Raw genomic sequence first — 20973 nt, 5'->3', positions numbered from 1 at the left:
TATTCGGAAAGTCCCCACTACTGAGCATTTTTTTCCCATTTACTCCTCAGCACACCTCTGTGTACCTTGAGAGTATTAGCTCCACAGTATAGATGAGTGTGAGGCTCAGTGAGGTCAGAGGTCACACACAACTATGGAAAAGGTGGAAGCCCAGAGGCCAGGCTTTTCCTCAGGGATTTGTTGGAATCTGCTGATAAGCAGTGCTGTCCTGGCCCAGTGGGACTATGTCTCCATGCCATGGTACTTGGTGGGGACCCTGCTCCCCCAGAGGCCATGGAGGATGGTACATAGCCTGACTTCTCAGACTCAGGGTCACCCTGCATGAGGGTCCCCTAAGGACATGACCAGAGTTTATTTTCCTAAAGGCCCCCACCCCCTGCCCTCAAGCTGCCCAGTATGGGCCCTATAAATACTCTCTGACCTCAGCTCTCCAGCTGTGTTCCTGCTGAATTCTCCTGACCCCTGGATAGCCTCAAGGTCCTGCTGGCCTGGCCCTAACACACGCAGAGACCCAAGTTGGGCCCTTCCCCACTTGAACTTTGGTTCTGCATCTTCACCATTGGTAGATCTGTGACGTTCCTGGTCCTCACCTCTGCGCTTGGGTTCTTGGTCATTGGCTGTCACCTTCCAGCTGTGACCCAAGGTCCAAGACAGGGTCTGTTTTGGAGGGTTCCTGATTGCCACTACTAGGAGCATTCTGGACTGCCTAAGGGCTGAGGACTTAGTCCCCCTGGCAGGGCTGTGCTAGGGCTGGGCTCAGGACCTCTCAGGGTTAGGCAGCCTGGCTGGTGGGCTGGCCGTGCATGCCTGTGCATTTGTGTGTATGCTCTGTCCATCCTTTTACCTCAACATGTCTTTTTTTTTTATGTTTTTATTTATTTTTGAGTGAGAGAGAGATAGAGACACAGCGTGAGCAGGGGAGGGTCAGATAGAGAGGGAGACACAGAATCCAAAGACAGGCTCCAGGCTCTGAGCTAGCTGTCAGCACAGAGCCTGACATGGGGCTCAAACCCATGAACCGTGAGATTATGACCTGAGCTGAAGGCAGACGCTTAACCAACTGAGCCACCCAGGCGGGGCGCCTAGACATGTCTTAGCCAGGTTCTGCATTTGCCTTTGTGTTTGTTAACATTTTGGGGACTGTGTCCGTGTATATGTTTGTGTGTCGAAATGTGTGTGTCCATTTATGTTTGACCAGCTGAGTGTGTTGTCATGTATGAGGGTGTTTGCATTTCTCCTCCACTGTGTCACGTGGATGTTTGTGTGTTACATTCGCATGTGCTGGACTGAGCCGGTACTTTCCAATGGCACATGCAACAAGGTGGTGCATGTGTGTGTGTATGTGTGTGTGAGATTGTGCGTGTGTGTTAACATGCATTTCTGTGTTTGTGGATATGACAGAACTGGGAGTGTCACAGGCCACAGCAGTCCTGGGCCTTCCTAGGGGGCAGGGGACAGGTGGGGGCCATTCACTGTGTTTGGCTTGGCCTGGCCCAGAGCCTGCCCCTTCCTTGAGTGTGCTGGCCCGTCCCCACCTACCTCGTCACCAGTGCTATCTGAGCCAACAGGCCACAGTGCTGGCTAAATTTGGGAGCTTATGTTTGTGGACCGTGTCAGGTTCCCAGTCACATGGGGGGCTGTATTTAACCTGGCTCCAAGCTCTACCACCAGACCCCACAGGACGGAGCAGGCCCTGAACGTGTCCCTGCCTACTCTGCTCACGCTGCCTGCTTATCCCTCACCATGTTCCTTGTTCTTGTAGCCACCGAGGAGCTGAAGGAATTCTTCGCCAAGGCACGGGCCGGCTCTATCCGGCTCATCAAAGTCGTCATTGAGGACGGTGAGTGCCCTGTATTGCCCCCTTTGATGGGCTAGAGCATAGACTGGGGGCTAGACCCAGCTGCCTCTCTGGGAGCTGCTGGGACATTTGCCTCCAGCCCCTTCAGGACCTCACTTGCTCCCTCTGGGGACGGGAAGTGCTTTGTAGGAGAGCGTCGCTGGTGGGCACGATCATTACTCCTGTTACACAGAGCAAGACACAGAAGCTCTGGCGACAGCAAGGAGAACCCTGCCCAGGGGTCCTGTCCAGCTCCCCAGAGGCTATGTAGGGGTCAGAGGCCTAGCCAGGATGCTAGGCTGGGCATGGGAGCAGGAGATCAGTGAGGCCAGGCACTGCCCCATGTGGCGAGTGCCACTCACCTTCCTCTATGATCGGCAGGCTGGTTTGGCCCGGGGGGAGTCCCAAGGAGAAGCCCGGGCCCTGCCCTTGGGAAGTGCCCCTACAACAGGGCAAAGGGACTCGTGCCTAGCTTGCTTTGCCAACATGACTGGGGGATTCCAGGCTTGGCTAAGCCTTGGCCCGGACACTGGGAGCCTGAGGCTTGCACAAGGTGGGTGCTTAGCATATTGGAGTTGGGGGTGGGTGAGCTTGAGCTGAGGCTTGAAGTGGGGGGAGGATTTGGGGAGGCAGAGGATTAGATTGAGGCTTGGTGGCAGCTTCTTCCCTTTTCTTTGTGCTAAGGGTTGTCCCTGGAAGTGAAGGGTACAAACACTGGGCATGGGCTGGGCCCCCCATGCATCCTTGGTAGCCAGCAGTAGGAGGCCCTTTAAGGAAGCCCCCAAAATGGGCTTGGTGCCCAGCTAACTTTTCACCCATTGAATTAGTACAAAGCAAGTTCTGCCCAGACCCAGAATTCACCCCAGGCTTTAGTACCAGAGCTGTGCTGGATTTTGCCCAGGGTCTCCAAGTTCAGATGCCCTCAGAGGCCAGGTCATGGTCACTGTAGTAGATCAAGAATGAAGGCTTCCTGTGGTAACAGGCCACAGCCTCCTTGCCCCCCAAAGAGATAGACTCATCAACCTTAGCTCTTAGCCCTGCCCGTCGCCTCTCAGACAGGACACCCCTGGAGGTGTTCAGACAGGACACCCCTGGAGGTGTTCACCAGGAGGAATCTCTAGGTGGGCTCTTATCTCTGTTCTGCATTATAGTTGTTGGGGCACCCAGGAGTCCCCAGGAACCTTCAGACACCCTGACAGACAGCCCCTGCCCATCTCCTACTGAGTGCATCTTGAGCTCCTTCTAGAGAATTTGTTAATTCCACTTATTATGTAAAACTTCCCATTTTGAAAATGTTGGCAACAAATTAAACACTGTTGGCAGTGATGTTGGGCCAACTGTGCCTGCTGGTTTTGACCCCATCTGAGTTCTAGAAGGATAGGTAAGCAGGCTGAGGCCTGCAGAGAGGCAGCTGGGCTGGGGGGCCTGGCACGTTTGGGCTCATCAGGAGAGCCTGGTGGTCAGATACCCCCTGGCTAGGCATTGATTAACCCTTGCCTCAGTTCTTCCGCCACCCTGGGCCTGTGCGCACCTGGGCTGGTGTTGGGAGCCCAGCTAAGGCCCTGTAGGTAGATAGGTCAAGTATATGACCAGCCTTAATGGCCCATTCAGCCAGTGTGCACCAGTCAGGTCAGTGGCCAGCCTATTGACCCCAGGCATTAAGAGGTTTGTTAATTTGGGGGGGAGGGGACTACAGCTGGCCAGTGGCAGCAGGGTACAGATTTATACAGTATCTGATAGGAGCCCCTGTCTCACTCTTTCCCACACGCTTTTGCTTTTGCAGGTCCCTGTGGCCTGAGGCTAGACCCTACCTCCCTCAGCACAGCTGTTCTGAGAAGGGTGTGCTGGGGGTTCCACTAGAATCTCAGGCCAAGGGAGGAGGGGAGCAGGAAGTGGCACAGTGGGGCTGGGCCTGAGCAGCTGTGCTGGGAGGGTGGGTGGGTGGGTGATCGCTAGGGGACCACATTGTTGGTGGCTATGGGCAATGCAGCCACATCTTCTCGTGTTTGTCCATGCTTAGTCGTCTGTGGGCGAATTCTCGAGGCCATTTCTGCTCACGTGTGTGTGCGTTCGTACAGTTGGCAGCTTTGTGCCTCATTCGTTCATTCACAGATTCAGTCACATAGTCTCATCCTCCAGGGACTTGGGGGCACAAGGGGAAGGTGGGTGGAGGGGCTGGCAGATCCGAGCCCCAGCCAGGAAGGTCCACAGTCTGAGGTGGGTATGGGAGATGACTATTTCCTGGCTCACCCTGCCTCTGCCCTTAGAGCAGCTCGTGCTGGGTGCCTCACGGGAGCTGGTGGGCTGCTGGGACCAGGACTACGACAGGACCGTGCTGCCGCTGCTGGATGCCCAGCAGCCCTGTTATCTGCTCTACCGCCTGGACTCGCAGAATGCCCAGGGCTTTGAGTGGCTCTTCCTTGCCTGGTCACCTGACAATTCTCCTGTGAGTCCCAGGGACCCCTGCCCAGTCCCCAGATCAGGGGAGAGGGGAAGCTGGGTCTGAGTGAAATAACAAAGCCCTGCTCTGGGAAGTCAAGGGGAGAGATACCAGGTCCTGCCTCATAGTCTGAGGGAGGGCAAGTGCCTGTGCTTGGAGCCTGACATCTCCTAGAGGCCCCCCAGCCACCTCTGCCTGGCTCTGGGAGGCAGAGACTTCGGGCTGGGGAGGCTCCACCCCTCGCATCCTTGCGCTGTGCTGCGCCCTCTGCTGGGCATATGGGTGCAAAGCTGTGACCTGGTCCCCACCCAAAGGCTCCTGCCTGCTTCTGGAGAGAGAAGCAGTGATGAGTCTCACAGCTTGTCTCCTGTCCTTCAGGTGCGGCTGAAGATGCTGTATGCAGCCACACGGGCTACAGTGAAGAAGGAGTTTGGGGGTGGTCACATCAAGGATGAGCTCTTTGGGACTGTGAAGGTACGCCCCCTAGGCCAGTCCCCACCAGTCTGGGATCACAGGCCCACAGAGTGTGGGATGTTATGCAGGGTCACATATCAAGTGGGTGACAAACTTGGGGAGGAGTGGAGAGAGCTGGGAGGGTCCAGGGGCTGCAAGCTGGGGTGCTCACTGGGCTTCTGCCGGCGCAGCAGCCCCAGGTACCCATTTATGCTTCTGCATCCACTGGCCAGGACGACCTCTCCTTTGCTGGGTACCAGAAGCACCTGTCGTCTTGTGCGGCACCCGCCCCGCTCACCTTGGCTGAGAGAGAGCTTCAGCAGATTCGTATTAACGAGGTGGGTGTGCCAGACCAGTGGGCACAAGTCCCAGCCTGAGGGCTTCCAAGTAGCATTAGGCCCAGCTGGCCAGGCCTGTGCTCCAGGAGGGCTGCTCCCTGGTTAGTGAGTAAGGGCCTCACTCACTCTTCTCTCGACCCAGGTGAAGACGGAGATCAGCGTGGAGAGCAAGCACCAGACTCTGCAGGGCCTCACCTTCCCACTACAGCCCTCAGCCCAGAGGGCACTTCAGCAGCTCAAACAGAAGACCATCAACTACATCCAGCTGGTGAGTGCCCGTCCCCGCCCCGGGCACATGCACAGGACACAGCGTGCCCCTCCCCTGCTCCTACACAGACATGTGCACGGATGTGCGCACAACCCCCAGTCTGTCCCCTCCAGCTCATCCATGTACTTTCGGGGACCTGCTGTCCCTCTGCTTCCTCCCCTGCCACTCCCTGTTCCTGTTTTGAGTGTGGACGCCTCATACAGTAGGTGCACCATGTTCCCCTGCCTTGCCTGGTCCTTGCTCGCATGCAGGGGCATCTGTGAGACACTGTCCCTCATTCTGCCTCCTCACCATGTACACATACCCAGGCTGGAGTCCACACCGGCTCCTCAGTCCTGAGTCCCTTCCCGTTCTTGACTCCCTCTGCCGCTCCCCTGACTGCCCTCTTCCCCAGGGTGGGTCTTTCTGCTCCCATGGCCTAGGCTTCCTGCTTGCTTTCTTTTTCTTTTACTTTTACTTTTTCTTTTTCGTTTTTTAGTGTTTATTTATTTATTTTTGAGAGAGAAAGCATGTGCTCATGCATGCACGAGTGGGAGAGGGGCCAAGAGGGCAAGAGAGAATCCCAAGCAGGCTCTGTGGTGTTAGCACAGACCTCAGTGCCAGGCTCGATCTCCTGAACCATGAGATCATGTTAAATCAAGAGTCAGGAAGTGCCTGGGTGGCTCAGTCACTTAAGCATCTGACTCTTGGTTTTGGCTCAGGTCATGATCTCACCGTTTGTGAGTCTGAGCCCTTGGCCGGGCTCCACAGTGACAGTGCAGAACCTGTTTGGGATTCTCTCCTCTCTTTGCCTTTCTCCTGCTCAAATGTGCTGTCTTTCTCTCTCTTTCTCAAAATAAATATATAATCTTAAAAAAAAAAAACGGGGTAGGGGGCCTGGGTGGCTCAGTCAGTGGAGTGTCAGCTTCAGCTTAGCATGACCTTCAACTTAGGTCATGGACTCACAGTGTATGAGTTCGAGCGCCGCCTGGGGCTGTCTGCTGTCATCACAGAGCCTGCTTTGGAGCCTCTGTCCCCCCTCTCTCTGCCCGTCTCTTTGCCCCTCTCCTCACTTTAAATAAAACATTAAAAAAAGAAATCAAGAGTAGGATGCTTGACTGACTGAGCCACCTAGTCACCTTTCTTTTTTTTAGTGTAGACTCTGCTCGGGGCGCCTGGGCGGCTCAGTCAGTTGAGCTTCTGACTTCAGCTCAGGTCATGATCTTGCAGTTCAAGAGTTTGAGCTCTGTTTTGGGCACTGTGCTGACAGCCCGGAGCCTGGAGTATGCTTCAGATTCTGTGTCTCCCTCTCTCTCTGCCCCTCCCCTGCTCATGCTCTGTCTCCTTTCTTCTCAAAAATAGATAAAAACATTAAAAAAATTTTTTTAAGTAAGCTGTATGCCCAATGTGGGGCTTGAACTCACGAGATCAAGAGTCACATGCTCCATTGACTAAAATCAGCCAGTTGCTCCTAGACTTCCCCATTCCAAGCAGAATGAGGTGTCCCCCAAAAGGCCTCTCCCTCAGATTGAGTCCCTCCCCATTGTCCTGTCCACTGCTGCTGGTGGGACTTCCTCCTCTCGCAGAGCTTTCAAAGCAGAGAGATAGGGGCCCAGGAGTGACCTCTTCACAGGGACCCCCATGGTGGCCAACTGGATGAGGAGTCCTGGGAAAGGGAGACCACAGGCAGCCTCTGTCCTGGTTCCTGCCTGTCACCTTGGGGACTTCTTGTTTGCTAGGGTGGGTCTGGCCCTCCGCTACTCAGGTCCTCACATCCCCCTTTGACCTTGGTAGAAGCTGGACCTGGAGCGGGAGACCATCGAGCTGGTGCACACAGAGCCCACGGAAGTGGCCCAGCTGCCCTCGAGGGTGCCCCGAGATGCCGCCCGCTACCACTTCTTCCTCTACAAGCACACCCATGAGGGTGACCACCTTGAGTCTGTGGGTGAGTGCCCATAGCAGGGTCCCCCACCCATGGCTACATAGAAGCAGCGCTGGCCTATGGCTGGGCGGGCTTGCTGCAGGGGGCGTGGGGGGCACGGGCCAGCAGGTCCCCAGCCTCAGCTCACTTCCCCATCCCCTGCAGTGTTCATCTACTCGATGCCAGGGTACAAGTGCAGCATCAAGGAGCGCATGCTCTATTCCAGCTGTAAGAGCCGCCTCCTCGACTCCGTGGAACAGGACTTCCAGCTGGAGATCTCCAAGAAGGTGGGTGCCCATTCCCCAGAGCCTCACCTCCCAGGGGCCTCTCACACCGCCCTCCACATGGGTCATTGGAGTCCCAAGAACAGTGGCAGGGTAGGGGTCATTGTTGCCTTGTGGGATGGATGTGGATGAGGCCCGAGGGCTAACACACATTGTCCAAGGTGCCCAGCTGACGGGTGGCATGGACAAGCCCTCATCTTGACCGCCCATGACTCTCCTCTCCCAGTGTCTAAAAAGCATGCAGAGCAGTGTGTTCTGGAGGTGGCACTCCAGGTGGGGGATCTGGGAGGAGGCCCCCGGGCTGGAGTGTAGGAGTTCGAGGGGCTGTCCCAGGAGTGGAGGTGACCAAGGGTGGTGTGTGTCGGGGGCCCCCCACCAGACAACTGCCTTGCCCCACGCAGATTGAGATCGGAGATGGGGCGGAGCTGACAGCCGAGTTCCTCTACGACGAGGTGCACCCCAAACAGCACGCCTTCAAGCAGGCCTTTGCCAAGCCCAAGGGCCCAGGGGGCAAGCGGGGCCACAAGCGCCTCATCCGTGGCCCTGGCGAGAACGGGGATGACAGCTAGGTGGCCGGACCTGAGCTGCCCCGGCATGCGGACTGTGGGGCTATGCGCCCCACCGCTCCCGGCCATCTGCCTCCTTCCCAACCTGGGCTCCAGGGGAGGGTTACTACTTGTGGGGCAGGAGGGCTGCTGACAGAACACTCTTGCAGCTTCCAAGGGCCACTGAGCTGGCATTTCCTGACCTTCCCCTGTTGCTGTTCTTGCCTCTCATATGTGTGCCCAAGGGGTCTGGGGACCCTGCCTGTCTGACTCAAGGGGGCTGGGTAGGGAGCCTAGAATGAGCTTGGCCCCCAGGGGAACTGAGACTAGGGCCCCAGCACATCCCAGAAGCCTTTGGCCATGGGGGTGGGTTTAGTCAGGGCTGGGGTAGGGGGTCCCTACAGGATAAGATGGTTGAATGCTGTATTTTTTAAAGAATAAAATATTTTTAAATCAAACACCTGAGTCTGGCCCTGAGGGATCCATGTCTGACGCTGGGAATCGGGTATATAACTGTGCCCTTTCATCTTTGAAGGGGCCCGTCAGCCTGTTAGGTGCGCTACAGGTGAGTGGGAGAACAAATGTCTGTGTGCTCGAGGACTCAAACCTCACACAGGTCCCCTTGATGACGGGAATTCAGCCCAAAAGACAGGCACACCTTCACCATGATGGAGCATCTGGGTGTGTTAGTGTCCTACGGCTGTGGTAACAAAATACCATAGGCTTAGCGGCTTGAACCCCCGCATAGTTAATGTCTTAGCGGTTCTTGTGAATCTAACAAGGTCAGAGTCTGACAGGGCTGAAATCCAGGTGCTAGCGGGGCTTGCTCCATTTGAAGGAGGGGCAAGCATCTCTTACCGTGTCCACCTGGGAAGCCTGCATTCCCTGCTCCCATCTTCAAACCAGAGAGGTAGCATCTCTGATTCTGCTTCCCGGTCACATGCCTTCTTCTGTCAGGTCCTCTGTCTCATAAGGATGCTTGTGATTCTTTTCACCTCCCCACTTTCCAGATACTCTCTCCACTTAGGATCCTATGCCTCCTCCCACCTGCAAGGCCCCTTTTATCATGTACAGAAACATACTCCTAGGTTCCTGGGGATTAGGGTGTGGATCTCCTTGGGATATTCTTCAGCCTGCCACACTGGCTGTGCTCTGCCCACTAGGTTTCCTGGCCTCTTTGGGGCTGTGGCATGGATCTTGGACCTGTGGATCTTGGTGGCTCTGGTTTGTGCATGCATGTATGTGTGTGTACACATGCGCATGCACACACATGCATGCAGACCTGTCAGCTCATTGGCCCAGTCCCTCATATTTGGATTTCTGCCCACAAGGGTCTGACTCCTTGGTCCCAGGGTCTCTGGCAGGGTTTCCTGTAGGCTTGGGATCCAACAGGAGCCAGGAATTCAGTCTGTGCCTCAGAGAAGTGGATGGGGGACCCCTCCTATGCCAGAAGGGAGCTGTGTACAGATGGGGATGTGAGGGGTCAGTGGCTAGGATTCAGCTGCTGAATAGGCACTGTCCTTTCTTTGAGGAGCATGTCTTGGGCTAGTGCTCAAGGGAGTGTCCCATTCCTGGGGCCTTTCCCAGCCCCTACTAAAGACCCTGGAAGTACAGAGAGGAGAGCTGGAACCCTCGTCAGGATCCAGAGTGGGCTGTCTGTCCTCATTCACCCCCAAACACTGGTTCCTAGGTGGGCAGGAAGACCATGCCATCACCCCCACACTGCTAAAGCCCTGGGCCTGCATGCCAGCTGGATGCCTGGCAGCTGGGGGCCTGCCTATCATGATAGCCACCCAGAGGAAGGCATGGAAAAGCAGGGTGGTGGGTGTCTAGCCCAGGCCAAAGCCCTATTTGTTCATTCATTAATCCATCCAGCCATGATTTAGAGACATTCTGTGCCTGCCCAGAGCTGAGTGCTGGAGACTCATGGATGCAGCAAAGAGTGACCACTTTATGATGTTCTGGGCACTCTGGGACCTGGGTATACAGACAGAAAGACTATTGCCATTAAGAAGCAGACATTCCAGGGGCGCCTGGGTGGCTCAGTCGGTTAAGCGGCTGGCTTCGGCTCAGGTCATGATCTCACGGATCATGGGTTCGAGCCCCACGTCAGGCTCTGTGCTGACAGCTGGCTCAGAGCCTGGAGCTTGCTTCAGATTCTGTGTCTCCCTCTCTCTCTGACCCTCTGCTGTTCACGCTGTGTCTCTCTGTCTCTCAAAACATAAATAAAAGACATAAAAAAATTTTTTTGAAGCAGACATTCCAGCAGGGGAATAAGACAAAATACAATAAACCATGGAAAATCAATGATATGATGTGTTAGCAAGTAAAAACTTAGGACAAAGAAAAGTAGCAGGTACAGGGGCTTAGGAGTACCAAATCCACGGTGGGAGGTTTAAAATAAGGTTGGGGAAGGCCTCCAGAGGGTAATGTGTGAGCTGAGATATAAAGGGGGCAATGGGAGGGGCCATGTGAATATCTAGGAAAAGAGCTTCCAGGCAGAGCGAACAGTAAGTCCAAAGGCCCTGGGGCGGAGACTGCATGGGAGTATTCAAGTCAGAGCAAGGAGACCAAGGTGGCTAGAGACTAGTCAGGGAGGCAATGGGAGGCCAGATCCCATAGGACCTTTTTGGCCATTATGTGGACTGTGCCTTTGATTCCAGAAAGGGTTAAGGAGGAGTCTGAGTAGAGGAAGGACCTAATGTGACTTAGGGGCTGAATGTGAATAGGCTGTGGGGTTATGAGAGCAGAAGCAGGGCAACTCATGAGTTGGTGGCAACTGCACTGGTCTAGGCAAGAGATGATGGCAGCTCGGGCCAGGCTGGTGAATGTGGCACTAGTGGGCAATGGGCAGATTCTGAAGGTGGAGCCAACAGGATTTGCTGAGGGGCCCAAGTCCCCTGTGGCTTTGGGCCTGAGCAATCTTATGATCTGCTGGGTCAGAGGGAGTGTGGGAAGATCTGCCCAGCTGGCACAGCTGTGAGGTGGGGTGATGCTCAGACGGGGCCCCAGACACACTAGGAATGCAGATCAGGAGGCCCTGCTCCTGGAGGAAGTGGCTGGCTGTGGTGCAGGCAGGTGTAGCCTGACTGGGGCCAATGCTGCCGCACTCCCTGGTATGTCAGGCCCTGCAGAGCTCTGGGGACAGGGCTGCAGTGGCAGCAAAGGGCAGATGTGGGAACCACTGGCCCGAGAGAGAGCTCCCTTTGGGGCAGGGGCCGAGGGGCTGAGGTGTGAGGGTGAGAGTCCTCTTGGGACAAGGGGCCCTGACACGGGTGTCAGCACGCCCAGCCCACATCCGGCACTGCCCTCAATTCTATTTCTCACTGGCCTGAGCCTGGGCTCTGGGCCTCCGCCTTTCCCTGATAACAGGCGTGAGACCCTCTGCGGTGGCAGATTGTTGGGATAGGGTTGGGGGCAGTGGGGGAGTGGAAAGAGGAAGGAGGGAAGGGGCTGTCTACATCTGCCTATGCAAATGGCCTCTGACTCACCACACTGCCACCCCCCTCACTGCGGGCAGGGTGGGGGTGAGGGAGGGGGCTACTGTGTTATTTCTAAATTCTCACTTCCTCTGTTCTCTGAGCTAACGCTGTGGGAAGGGGCTGTGAGCTCCAGGCATTCTTCCCTGCAGTCGCTGCCCAGTCTGCCATCCAGACCCTCTGGAGAAGCCCTTCTCCCTGTCATGGTAGGTCAGCAGCCCTCAGCCCCCCAGGGAAGGGGGGCAGTGGGAAGTGGGGGGGGGGTTGGTGGCTACAAATAGTGAAAGGGGTTATTCCTCAAACTGGCCTTGGGGACATTCACGGAACACTGAAGATTTCAGAGCAGGAGCCTTTCTCTAGGCAATGAGACTCAAACCCATTATGCAGATGAGGAGGCTGAGGCCTAGGGCTTCACTCAGTGGTGGCGTGGGGACTACAAGCAAAGTGGACGCAGCAGGACTGGGCCATGTCTGGCCCATTGCTGCCTACCCCCTCTGATCTGTTCCGACCTACAGTGGGTTGAGTGCTTGGGCTGGGAGAGGTGGGGAGAGGGGGAAGAGCTGGGCAGTGCCTGTCCCAGCCAGGGTCCTGGATGGTCCTCAGCCTGGACCCCAGCAGAAGACCCTCATTCCTTCCTGAGACTCAGCCAAAGGGAGGAGGAAGAGTTGGGAGAGGCTGGTGGAGGACACAGAGCTTTTCAGGGTGGCTGCACGGAAGGGAGCCAGAGGCCTCCATGCTCAGGAAGGAAGAGAAATGATCTCTGAGGAAGAAAAAGGGAAAGTCAGGGAGAACCAGGAGGGCCTGCTGCCTGCCTGCCTGGCTCTCCTGTCTGATGGGGATTTGGTTTTGAGTGAGAGTTCTAGATTGTGAGTCTGGATTCCAGGTTTCAGAAGCAGTTCTGAGTTGAAGGCTGAGTCTGAGACCTGGGTCTAAGTTCTCCGTGAGGCCTAGAGGTGGGGTGGGTGCTGGACAGAGAGGCAGGAGCCTCCCCGAGGAAGGCTTGGGGAGAGGGTTTGGGAGCCCTGTTGGGAGACCCCAGGAAGGGGGGGCAGGTGGAGCTGGGCTGGGGCTGCAAACTCACAGTCCCGCAGGGCCCCTGCGGTGGTGCCCTGCACCCCCTGTCTCTCCTGGTACAGGCCGCCGTGGTGGCTGTGGCGCTGGCCCAGGGCGCCCTGCCTGCCTTCCTGCCCTGTGAGCTCCAGCGCCACGGCCTGGTGAATTGCAATTGGCTGTTCCTCAAGTCTGTGCCTCGCTTCTCGGCGGCAGCCCCCCGCGGTAACGTCACCAGCCTTTCCCTGTACTCCAACCGCATCCACCACCTCCACGACTCCGACTTTGTCCACCTGTCCAACCTGCGGAGTCTCAACCTCAAATGGAACTGCCCGCCTGCCAGCCTCAGCCCCATGCACTTCCCCTGTCACATGACCATCGAGCCCCATACCTTCCTGGCCGTGCCTACCCTGGAGGAGCTGAACCTGAGCTACAACAGCATCACAACCGTCCCCGCCCTGCCCAGTTCCCTCATGTCCCTGTCCCTGAGCCGCACCAACATCCTGGTGCTGGACCCTGCCAACTTCGCAGGCCTGCATGCCCTGCGCTTCCTGTTCTTGGATGGCAACTGCTACTACAAGAACCCTTGCCCGCAGGCCCTGCAGGTGGCCCCGGGCGCCCTCCTTGGCCTGGGCAACCTTACGCACCTGTCGCTCAAGTACAACAACCTCACCATGGTGCCCCGCGGCCTGCCCCCCAGCCTGGAGTACCTCCTGCTGTCCTACAACCACATCATCACCCTGGCACCTGAGGACCTGGCCAACCTGACCGCCTTGCGTGTGCTTGATGTGGGTGGGAACTGCCGCCGCTGTGACCACGCCCGCAACCCCTGTATGGAGTGCCCCAAGAAATCCCCAAACCTGCACTCTGACACCTTCAGCCACCTGAGCCACCTCGAAGGCCTGGTGTTGAAGGACAACTCTCTCCACACATTGAATCCCAGCTGGTTCCATGGCCTGGGCAACCTCAGGGTGCTGGACCTGAGCGAGAACTTCCTATACGACTGCATCACCAAAACCACAGCCTTCCAGGGCCTGGCCCAGTTACGCAGACTCAACCTGTCCTTCAATTACCACAAGAAGGTGTCCTTCGCCCACCTGCATCTGGCGCCCTCCTTCAGGAGCCTGCTCTCACTGCAACAGCTGGACATGCACGGCATCTTCTTCCGGTCCCTCAGTGAGACCACGCTCCAGTCGCTGGTCCACCTGCCCATGCTCCAGCGTCTGCACCTGCAGATGAACTTCATCAACCAGGCCCAGCTCAGCATCTTCGGGGCCTTCCCTGGCCTGCAATACGTGGACCTGTCAGACAACCGCATAAGTGGAGCCACGGAGCTGGTGGCTGCCACAGGGGAGGCGGATGGTGGGGAGAGAGTCTGGCTGCCATCCAGGGACCTCGCTCCGGGCCCACTGGACACCCTGAGAACCAAGGGCTTCATGCCAAGCTGCAAGACCCTCAACTTCACCTTGGACCTGTCACGGAACAACCTAGTGATGATCCAGCAAGAGATGTTTGCCCGGCTCTCGCGCCTCCAGTGCCTGCTCCTGAGCCGCAACAGCATCTCGCAGGCGGTCAATGGCTCACAGTTTGTGCCGCTGACCAGCCTACGGGTGCTGGACCTGTCCCACAACAAGCTGGACCTGTACCACGGGCGCTCCTTCACGGAGCTGCCACGGCTGGAGGCCCTGGACCTCAGCTACAACAGCCAGCCGTTCAGCATGCAGGGCGTGGGCCACAACCTCAGCTTTGTGGCGCAGCTGCCGACCTTGCGCTACCTCAGCCTGGCGCACAACGACATCCACAGCCGCGTGTCCCAGCAGCTCTGCAGCGCCTCGCTGTGGGCCTTGGACTTCAGCGGCAATGCCCTGAGCCGGATGTGGGCTGAGGGAGACCTGTATCTGCATTTCTTCCGAGGCCTGAGGAGACTGGTCCAGTTGGACCTGTCCCAGAACCGCCTGCATACCCTCTTGCCACGCACCCTGGACAACCTCCCCAAGAGCCTGCGGCTGCTGCGTCTCCGTGACAATTACCTGGCTTTCTTCAACTGGAGCAGCCTGGTCTTCCTCCCCAGGCTGGAAGCCCTGGACCTGGCGGGAAACCAACTGAAGGCCCTGAGCAACGGCAGCTTGCCTAACGGGACCCAGCTCCAGAGGCTGGACCTCAGCAGCAACAGCATCAGCTTCGTGGCCTCCAGCTTTTTTGCTCTCGCCACAAGGCTTCGAGAGCTCAACCTCAGTGCCAACGCCCTCAAGACGGTGGAGCCCTCCTGGTTCGGTTCTCTAGCGGGTGCCCTGAAAGTCCTAGATGTGACCGGCAACCCCCTGCACTGTGCCTGCGGGGCGACCTTCGTGGACTTCTTGCTGGAGGTGCAGGCTGCGGTGCCCGGCCTGCCCAGCCACGTCAAGTGCGGCAGTCCAGGGCAGCTCCAGGGACGCAGCATCTTTGCGCAGGACCTACGCCTCTGCCTGGATGAGGCCCTCTCCTGGGACTGCTTTGGCCTCACGCTGCTGACCGTGGCCCTGGGCCTCGCTGTGCCCATGCTCCACCACCTCTGCGGCTGGGACCTCTGGTACTGCTTCCACCTGGCCCTGGCCTGGCTGCCCCGGTGGGGGCGGCGGCAGGCTGCGGATGCCCTGCTCTACGATGCCTTCGTGGTTTTCGACAAGACCCAGAGCGCGGTGGCCGACTGGGTGTACAATGAGCTGCGGGTACGGCTAGAGGAGCGCCGCGGGCGCCGGGCGCTCCGCCTGTGCCTGGAGGAGCGTGACTGGCTACCTGGTAAAACGCTCTTTGAGAACCTGTGGGCCTCAGTTTATAGCAGCCGCAAGACGCTGTTTGTGCTGGCCCACACAGACAGGGTCAGCGGCCTCTTGCGTGCCAGCTTCCTGCTGGCCCAGCAGCGCCTGCTGGAGGACCGCAAGGACGTCGTGGTGCTGGTGATCCTGCGCCCCAACACCCACCGCTCCCGCTATGTGCGGCTGCGCCAGCGCCTCTGCCGCCAGAGTGTCCTCTTCTGGCCCCACCAGCCCAGTGGCCAGCGCAGCTTCTGGGCCCAGCTGGGCACCGCCCTGACCAGGGACAACCACCACTTCTATAACCGGAACTTCTGCCAGGGCCCCACGACGGCAGAGTGACAGCCCAGCACCCCAACCCCCGACGCCCGCCTTGCCTGTCTGCCTTCACCTGCTGGCCCTGCAACACCACTGCTCTGCCGCCCCCATTCCCACCCCTGGCATATAGCTGGTGCTCAATAAATGCTACTGGTAGGCTGAATGGCTAACCATGAGCTCACTGGAGGTATGGGTGGGAGAAGGGAAGAGATAATTCGCCAGGCTTTCCTTCCTAGTGTGAGGAGTGACAGAGGTTTTAGGGAGAATTAGGGAGAAATTAGGGAGAAATTGACAAGTAGAAAAAGGGAGGGCCCACAGAACACAGGTCTGCAGGGGAGGGAAGCTGCTAAGGGCAGCTGCTTGGTCCTTCGCTGAGAACAGGCTGGGTTTCCGTTCCTTTCAACCCCTCTGGTTCCCAGGCTGGGTCAGCACCTCTCTGTTGGGCAGAGAACTTTTTATGTCTGTATCTATATCTATCTGGATATAGATATAGATATACAAATATATAGATATAGACATATATAGAGATATAGATATACACATAAAAATATTTACTTTTGAGAGAGGGAGAGCACAGGGTGGGGAGGGAGCAGGGGGGACAGATGGGAGCAGGGGAGGGGCAGAAAGAAAAGGGGAAGGGGAGGGGCAGAGAGAAAAGGGGACTGAGGATCTTAAGTGTGGCTTGAAGAAGCACCATGAGATCATGAAGGAGCACCACAAGATCATGACCAAAGTTGGACGCTTAACTGACTGAGCCACCCAGGTGCCCCAGGCCTGCTTTATTTCTGCCCCCTGGCAACGTCCAGAGAAGCAGCAGCCCTGGAGTGGGGGGGGGGGGGGGAAGCTTTGTGGGGAGTTCAGAGGGACCTTTGCACCCTCTTGTGGCCATGCGTGTGCTGTGCCCAGGAGGCTGGCCCAGGTTGGGGAAAGGCCCCTGGGTAGCTCCCCACAGCAAGGAGCTGGGAGCCACAGAAGATTCTGGAGTAAGCTCACAATCGATCCCCTTCTGTTTTCACCAGAGTGCATGCTGGGTCTCTCTGTTCTGACATCAGAGGGACACCTGGGTGAGCCACCACCTGGGTACAAACGTGGGCCTGCCTTCCCTGCCCTTGCCTTTCACAGCTGATTGTGCTTAGGCAGGAGACACAACCACATCTGATGAAGGTGAAGTATGTGAAGTATGTGTGTGAATTTCTAGTTCTGATATTCAGTGTAGAGTTCCAGACATTACTTGAAGCACCAATGACCAGTGTTTGACGACAGACTGATAGATGATACAGTCTGCACTCATGTGTGTGGGGAGTTGTGGGTCATGTCAGGCCTGGAGCCTTGGAGGTTGCGGCCTCACTGCCCCCACAGCTGAACCTGCCTTTTGAGGATCAGAAGGGACTCATGCAGCTGGACAGTTGGAGCTGGGGCCTAGGGTGGCAGGAGAGTGGAGCCAGCTGGCTCAGGACAGTTGGAGCCCAGCCCAGCTGCTCTGGGACTCTCAGGTGGAAGGCTGGAGCTGGCCACAGACTTGGCTGATCTTGCAGCCTGGTTATGGGCGGCCCTGAGGTGGGGGGGGGTGCTGCTTTTGCCCCCCTCCAGGGTATAGCTGGCCAAGAAAAATGGGCCACCTTCCTCTTTCTGACTTGGTCATAGGGCCTCCTACGGTAGGCTGGTGGCCCCTGTTATCTGCTTTCCGGACAGAAAGACAGAAAGGTCTGATCCACCAACCAAAAATCCCACATAGGGGTGCCAGGTTGCTCAGCTGGTTAAGCAGGTTATGATCTCACAGTTTGTGGAGATTGAGCCCTGAATTGGGCTTCACGCTGACAGCATAGAGCCTGCTTGGGATTCTCTCTCTCTCCTCTCTTCCCCACCAGCTCCCCCTCCTCAAAGTAAATAAATAAACTTTTAAAAAAGTCCCGTCTGGGCTCTATCCTGCCTCTTTTTTTTTTTTTAATTTTTTATTTACTTTTGAGAAAGAGAGAGAGAGACACAGTGTGAGCAGGGGAGGGTCAGGGAGAGAGGGAGACACAGTATCCAAAGACAGGCTCCAGGCTCTGAGCTAGCCGTCAGCACAGAGCCTGATGCAGGGCTCGAACCCACACAGTGAGATCATGACCTTAGCCAAAGCCAGATGCTCAACCGACTGAGTCACCCAGGCGCCCTGGCTCTGTCATGCCTCTTTAGAAGGCCTCTTCGCTTCTGGAGGAGCAGGCTGGAGGACTGGCATGGCTCTGGGTACTTCCTTGGCCTGTGCCTGGGGAAAAAAGAAAATAAGAAGTTTCCCTCAGGCTGGAGTCTAGGGGAGGCCCCTGCTGAATGGCTCTTAGGCTCTTCCGACCACACCGAGGAGCAGGAGCAGAAAGCCAGGCCCAATCACTCGGCATGTGGGAGTGGGGGCACAATTTGCCTGTATCTCAGGACAGCTGAGTCTGCCCCCAGGCAGTTCCCAGACAGAACTCTCCTGTAGCCACTCACCCACTGACACTCACAGTCCTGGTTCTTTTGGGGCCTCGGATTCAGAAGAGCATTTTGGAGATGAAGCATGGGGGCTATGGTAGAATGACTACTGGCTTAAGTGAGTCTGAGGGTCCGCAGCCCTTGGTTCAACCTGCAGAAAAAAGTTCTGCTGTTGTCCCCGGGATCGGAAGGGGAAGAGTCTCCTTATCCCAAGTCCTGGGCTCAGGTGGGGCTGCTGAGAGGGGCTGCCAGTGTGCTGTGTTCAAGAAGGGCGCCCGTGACTGGCTCCAGGCCCCATCCTCCGCCGGGGAAGGAGCGCGAGCTCCAGCTGAGGCCTGCTCTGCAAGGCTGGGGAAGAGTGGCACTCAGGTCAACTTACCTGGGCTAACTACCAGCTCTGCCCTTTGGATTGTCTCGGGCAGGTGATCTCTCCTTTGGAGCCTCAGTTTGCTCATCTGCACACAGGGGTGGCCAGGGTTGCTCTGCAGGCTGTTAGAAGGCTTGGTGCTCATGTGAAGGTTGGAGAAACCTAGCAGTCCCCAGTCGTCATTATTAGGTAAGGGGCTTATGCTGATGTGGATTTGCTTTTTCATCTGCACCCAGAGACTGACCCTCCACGCAGAGCACTGAGTGGGTCTCGGAGGCAGATGTGATTGGATCAGGGGCACAGGAAGCTGGGAGCAGGACCCTGGTGTTGCCTCCTGTGCTTTTTGCTGTCGCGGGGCAGTGAGTACTAGACAAACAGGGCACCAGACATAGGGAAATCTGATAGGAGGAAACGTAAATGTAAGGAAATTCTCCCCACTAAGATTGGAAACAACTCACTCTTTTCCACCTCATACATTTCTACCCTCAAGTCCTTGTTAGAAGCCCCGCTTCTCATTTTTCTGCAGTTCACGAATCCCATCCACTTCCTGCAGATCGTACCTTCATCCTTTGTTCCCATAACCCCGAGTAGCAGGGAGGAGAGAAGGTGGGTGACCAACCTCGTTGACCCAGGTGGCTCTGGGTTTTACGAGGAAGGGAGGTCTTGCTGAGTGTTCAGAGAGAAACATGACCCACGCTAGAGGAACAAGTCACACTGGGAGGAAAAGAGGTGGAGGGATTTCCCGGCGTGGGAACACGGGGGGAGTGGGGGGACAATGGGAAAGCCCCGCCGCTCACATGGAAACAGGGCTTTGAAAGCGAGTGAGGCGTATTTCCTGAGCAGAGAGGAACCGTGTGGTGATTGTGAGGTGACGTGACTCCCATCATGCTCAGCAGCTGCCTAGACGTGTGGCTTTATGTGATAGGACCAGAACGCGGCCCTTGTCTCCGGCCAGTCCGGAGACAGCACGCCGGGCAGGTGTGCCAGCACAACTGTGTCCAGGGAGGAGAGAGCCACAGCTGCCCTTCTGGAGCTAAGAGAGGGGAGCAAGCCTGGGCATTGTCATTGTCCTCCTGCTGCTTGGAGTTCCTTCAGCTCCCCTATGCTTTCCAGTGAAGTAGACTTGGTTGTCACCTTTGGTCCCTGTTATGGGCTGAATTCCTGTGTCAGAGCCCTGATGGCAGTGTGCTGCCATTCGGAGGTGCAGGCCTTTGGAAGATAATTACATTAGGTTACGAAATGAGGCCCTCATGGCGGGACTAGTGGCTTGAGAGAAAAAGTCTGTAAGCCAAGAAGAGGGGTCCCATCAGGAACTGAATCTGTTAGCACTTTGATCTTGACCTTCCCAGCCTCCAGAACTGTGAGAAATGGATGTGTCCTGGTGTCTGGGGTGTTTTATGACAGCAGCTAGAGTGAAGAAAGCCTCCTTCTATTCAGCACACTCTAGCTCGGTGCCTGCTGTGTGTCAGGTACTGTGCTGGGCACTGGGGATATAGAAGTGAGGAGACAGAGCACATGATCAACAGGGGAAAAGTCACTGAGGGTGGTGACCAGGGCTTTGAAGGGCAGCACAGGTCAAGTGGCAGTGAGAACACTAGAGGGGCTGGGCTGCCTTACCCCGGGGCTCAGGAAAGGTCTCCTCAGAACTCTTGTCCTATATAGAGAGGCAGCCACGCCGTGACCCAGGCTAGAAAAATCTAGGGAAGAAACAATGGCTAACAGCAAGTCCCAGAAGCTGGAGAGTACCTGGGAGGTCTGAGGCCTAGGAGAGTGCACCAACGCCTGGAGCAGAGGGAATGAGTGGAGAATGGCGGTGGGATGGGATCCCGACGGCAGAGAATATGGTCACCCTGTGAGAGCAAGCTCGAATTCAGTCCGAGTGCCACTGGAAGGCCCAGGCAAGTTTTCTGCAGGGGAGGGACATAATCCGATTTAATTTTAAAAGCTCTCTCTCTCAGGCTGCCGTGTGGGGTCAGGGCTGGGGCAGATGCCAGGGTGATGGCACGCCTGGAATGGCAGCAGCAGAGGTGACAGGAAGTGGGCTGGCCTGCCATGTGTCTTAGAATTTACAGGACTGCCAACAGTCTCCTGTGAGGAAAGAGAGCTGACTTCCCCATGAGGGACCACAGTACGTGGGCAGGCCCAGGTGTCCCCTGGACCTGTGCAGTTCGAGGTGTTTGTCCGACAGCAGCCAGCAGTGACCCGCTGGCCCAGAAAGCCCAGGGCTGGGAGGGATCACATGGAGCAAGTGTAAAATGCTAAGTGCAATTAGAGATGAAGCTGGTGAGGGCTCAATATTCAAAAAGGGACCAGTTCATGAGGAGCATGCTGTGAAAAGGCCAAGGACAGCCACCTCAAAGACCACAGGGAGAGCCAATGAAAGGGAAAACACTGGATTTGGCAAGATAAAGGCAAGACGTGGCAAAAAAACCAAAAAAACCCAAAACAGTA

The 20973-nt window shown here is 56.6% G+C and overlaps 1 protein-coding gene and 1 long non-coding RNA gene across 5 annotated transcripts in view; one reads left to right on the top strand and one right to left on the bottom strand.

Moving 5' to 3' along the window:
* Positions 1 to 15867, top strand: part of LOC115273135 (twinfilin-2) — an 18070-nt gene extending 2203 nt beyond the window's left edge. Inside the window, exons 2-9 of one of the 3 annotated variants that reach the window (XM_029916042.1) lie at positions 1763 to 1840; positions 4105 to 4283; positions 4656 to 4751; positions 4964 to 5068; positions 5211 to 5336; positions 7110 to 7260; positions 7402 to 7523; positions 12636 to 15867. In XM_029916042.1, the coding sequence (XP_029771902.1) occupies positions 1763 to 1840; positions 4105 to 4283; positions 4656 to 4751; positions 4964 to 5068; positions 5211 to 5336; positions 7110 to 7260; positions 7402 to 7523; positions 12636 to 15728 (3950 nt within the window). In that variant the 3' untranslated portion in view covers positions 15729 to 15867. Of the gene's footprint in view, positions 1 to 1762; positions 1841 to 4104; positions 4284 to 4655; positions 4752 to 4963; positions 5069 to 5210; positions 5337 to 7109; positions 7261 to 7401; positions 7524 to 7921; positions 8524 to 10254; positions 11751 to 12635 lie in introns of those variants that run through there. The other 2 variants (XM_029916041.1, XM_029916040.1) reach the window with 2 other exon arrangements.
* Positions 15868 to 17789: 1922 nt separating this feature from the next.
* Positions 17790 to 20867, bottom strand: LOC115274619. 2 transcript variants are annotated; one of them, XR_003901199.1, is made up of 4 exons: positions 20269 to 20867; positions 18535 to 18684; positions 18174 to 18306; positions 17790 to 17952 (listed from the first exon to the last, which is right to left on the bottom strand). It is a non-coding gene; the product is annotated as an uncharacterized LOC115274619 (long non-coding RNA). The 2 variants fall into 2 exon arrangements; XR_003901198.1 differs by lacking the exon at positions 20269 to 20867 and having other exon boundaries at positions 18535 to 18970.
* Positions 20868 to 20973: the final 106 nt, after the last annotated feature.

Source organism: Suricata suricatta, chromosome 12 (genome assembly GCF_006229205.1).
Source record: "Suricata suricatta isolate VVHF042 chromosome 12, meerkat_22Aug2017_6uvM2_HiC, whole genome shotgun sequence".
In the NCBI taxonomy this organism is placed as follows: Eukaryota; Metazoa; Chordata; class Mammalia; order Carnivora; family Herpestidae; genus Suricata; species Suricata suricatta.
This window is presented reverse-complemented; position numbering and strand designations above follow the sequence as displayed.